The 3,133-nt window shown below is 41.2% G+C and overlaps 1 protein-coding gene across 1 annotated transcript in view; it reads right to left on the bottom strand.

Annotated features, from left to right (window-relative positions):
• The window catches only part of LOC104741341 (histidine kinase 3-like), a gene marked incomplete in the record, with an annotated part of 5,664 nt that extends 2,559 nt beyond the window's left edge, over positions 1 to 3,105 (bottom strand). The window contains 8 exon segments of the mRNA XM_019236132.1: positions 418 to 502; positions 601 to 830; positions 915 to 966; positions 1,062 to 1,248; positions 1,328 to 1,540; positions 1,623 to 1,792; positions 1,983 to 2,264; positions 2,599 to 3,105. Coding sequence (XP_019091677.1) covers positions 418 to 502; positions 601 to 830; positions 915 to 966; positions 1,062 to 1,248; positions 1,328 to 1,540; positions 1,623 to 1,792; positions 1,983 to 2,264; positions 2,599 to 3,105 — 1,726 coding nt within the window.

Below are 3,133 nucleotides of genomic sequence, written 5' to 3'. Positions count from 1 at the left end.
CCTCCATGCGTCCTGGATATGGATGGTCCGACTTGCATGAAAGGCGTAAAAATACGGGACTGTGCTTCTAAAGGGATTCCTATGCCAGTATCTTCAACTGAGACGATTAGGTTGATATCAGGTGGAGATGGTTCAAAGCTCCTATGCCCATTGGAGCTGAAAACTTTAAAGTTTTCCCAGCTCCTCTGCCCGTCTGCAACTGGAAGCCCGCTCAGTGTACCTTCCGGAGTCGATGCTGTCTCTCCATCGATAGATTCAAATACCTCCTCCACCAATTGAACAGTTACAAAGATGTGTCCTTTCTCAGTGAACTGCCAGGATATTTATAAATGATCAGCCCCCTTTTATCAGTCAACTAGGATGCAAGGAATGATCAGCAAAGAATATGTAGCAAACAATTTACCTTGATGGAGTTACCCATAAGATTTGTGAGTATTTGTCGAAACCTCCCAGGATCACCAATTAACATCTCTGGAACACGATCAGATATGTATACTGCCAACTACATTCATAAGCACAACTCCAAAAATCAGTAAGAAAGACTTCATATAAGTTACAACCCCTTGGTTTGCAGATCATAAATATCATATAGTAAGTTACCTCTACCCCTTTTTGTTGGGACTTTCCAGAGAAGAGTGACAGGACATCATCTAATATTCCTCTCAAATCAAACCGCACGTCCTCAAGCTCAAGGTTTCCAGATTCAATCTTTGCTTGGTCCAAAACCTCGTTTATTAGTGAGACTAAAGCTTTCCCACTTGCTTGTGCAGTCCTCACATAATCCTGTTGCGTAACATCTAACTCTGTGTCCATAAGCATATGCAACATTCCTACAAACGAAATGAAAGTCAACATGAGAAAATATGTGCATTCATGGATTAGAAATGAAAGAAGGAGGCCATTTCAATACTCACCAAGAACACCATTCATTGGAGTTCTGATTTCATGTGAAACAGTAGCAAGGAACTGCATAAAAAACAAAGTTAGATTACAACCCTTTTCACTAACACAGAAAGCTTAATATGCTGTGGAAAACGATCAATTGAGGATGATGTATGTACCTGTGACTTTGCAACATCTGCTGCTTCAGCCTTTTGCTTGAGCTGCTCCATTTTATGGCAATCTTCTTCAACTTTGGTTATCCGACTCACAGTTGCATGGATTATATGTGCAACAAGCAACGCAATCACAAGGATGCCAAATGATGTCACCATTGATAGCACTGGCCATGGTGGTTTCTGCTTAAATCTACAAAAGACAGAAGCTTAACACCTGAATTCTTGCCAACAAGAAGATATAGCAGACACATGCTGAATTGGTCAAGTACCTGCAACGCATTTCATGCTTTCTAAATGGATCGCCAAAGTTTAGTAGACTAACACGTTCCAACCCATCAACGAACACATTTGAACCATACATGCTAATCGGCTGGGAGTGATTGGTGGTATCGTATACGTTGACAAGAATTGTTTGCTTGCTAGCCAGCTGCTGAAGTAAGTTTTCCACCAGGGACTCAATGTCAAACACTCCACCAAGATACCTTCAGTGCCATCAAAAGAGAACAATGAGCAAAAATAATATCTAACTCCAATGATTTATTTAGACGCCTATGCTACACACACCCATTAGTAGCCTCAATTCTCTCTCTTGGCGTTGGATTTGAAGGGAGATCTCTCTTGTAGACTGCAAATGTCAGGATCACCCCAAGTCTATTTGTCTTTATCAATGGAAAAGGAGCTGTCAAAACCCCTTTACCTGATCTCCTCGCCCGCAACACATTTTCGCGGTCTTCCTGTCAAGAAGAATTCAGCAACATTAAGTATCATTTAAAGTAGTGCTCTAAACTGTACCTAAAATGATCACAACAAGCAGAGATTGAAATATGAACTAGCTATGTCAGCAGAATTCACCGGGTAGTGAGTGTATACCATAATCGTGAACTACATTAAAACAGTAAAATTAGAACTAGTAATGGAGCTTACTTTCCCAGACAGCATATCGAGAGAAACTACATGAGAAACAGTGTCCTGAGCAAAAATGACTGGAGCATACTCCTCTTGAACAGGGGATGGTTCCAAAGCTTCCGGATCATATTCATCCTTGTGAACTGGATTTTGCTCAAGAGAATCCATCCTCCTAATAGTCCAACCTTGTTGCCTCTCAAATTCTTCCCTCTCTGAATGGAGCACTCTCATAGCATATGCGACCCCGCTCGTGAGAGGCCTCTCAAAGGAAGTTCTATCAGTGTACTCTGAGAATGTCCTCTACACAAAGCTTATTGATGTTAATATGTTGTTCACTAATACTCAACAAGACAGGAATCAAGCTACCAAGTGTTAGCTAAATACCAAGACTTATCTTAGCAACAAATCTGCAAAGTTGTAATCTTAACTGAATGAAAAAACTTCCTTTTTATAAAAGTAAGTGTCAAACTAATCATCCAAGGATGGTTCATATACTACAGCACCGTAGGAACAACTTATGTTCTACAAGCAAGACTAGATCTCAGGCATCAATCAAAAATTCCCAGAGGATGATATGGTAACACAATCATAACAGAAATGGAAGACAATTAAGCAGAAGCGAAATGAAGAAAACCTGATCAATAGCAGAAGGAATCTTGCCATGGTGGAAAGTGGAAATCAAGATAGACATGGCTTGAACATGATTCATGCTAACGTTGAACTGATCCTGAAGCATACGAGCCCTCTCATCGCACATACTAGTAAGGGTCTCTTTCCTCTTCTCCATAGCTTGAGAGCTAAAGTACCAGAAGGTCCAAATAGAGACCAAGAGCCAGAAGACGACCCAAGCGACGACAAGCTTTCTCCACCAAGTCTTGTTGAATTTAACAGAGCCAAGAAAGTGATAAGAGAAGCTGGGGATCTTGAGTCCGGTAGTGGAGATCCTATTAAAGAAGTTCTTCTTCTTCAACGTAGTCATCATCTTCGTCTTCTCAAGATCACCGACAGAGCCAACTAGAAGACCAGACTTGTTGTTGTCCTCGATCCCATAATCAACGAACCAAGAAACGAACCAGCAGCATAGCATCCAGAAGAGATGCCCAATCTTGACACCAAACCCTAGTACATGGAACAAACTCATCCACCACTTGAAAACAGGATCAACCCCC

The sequence above is a fragment of the Camelina sativa genome, chromosome 14 (assembly GCF_000633955.1).
Source record: "Camelina sativa cultivar DH55 chromosome 14, Cs, whole genome shotgun sequence".
Classification (NCBI taxonomy): Eukaryota; Viridiplantae; Streptophyta; class Magnoliopsida; order Brassicales; family Brassicaceae; genus Camelina; species Camelina sativa.
This window is presented reverse-complemented; position numbering and strand designations above follow the sequence as displayed.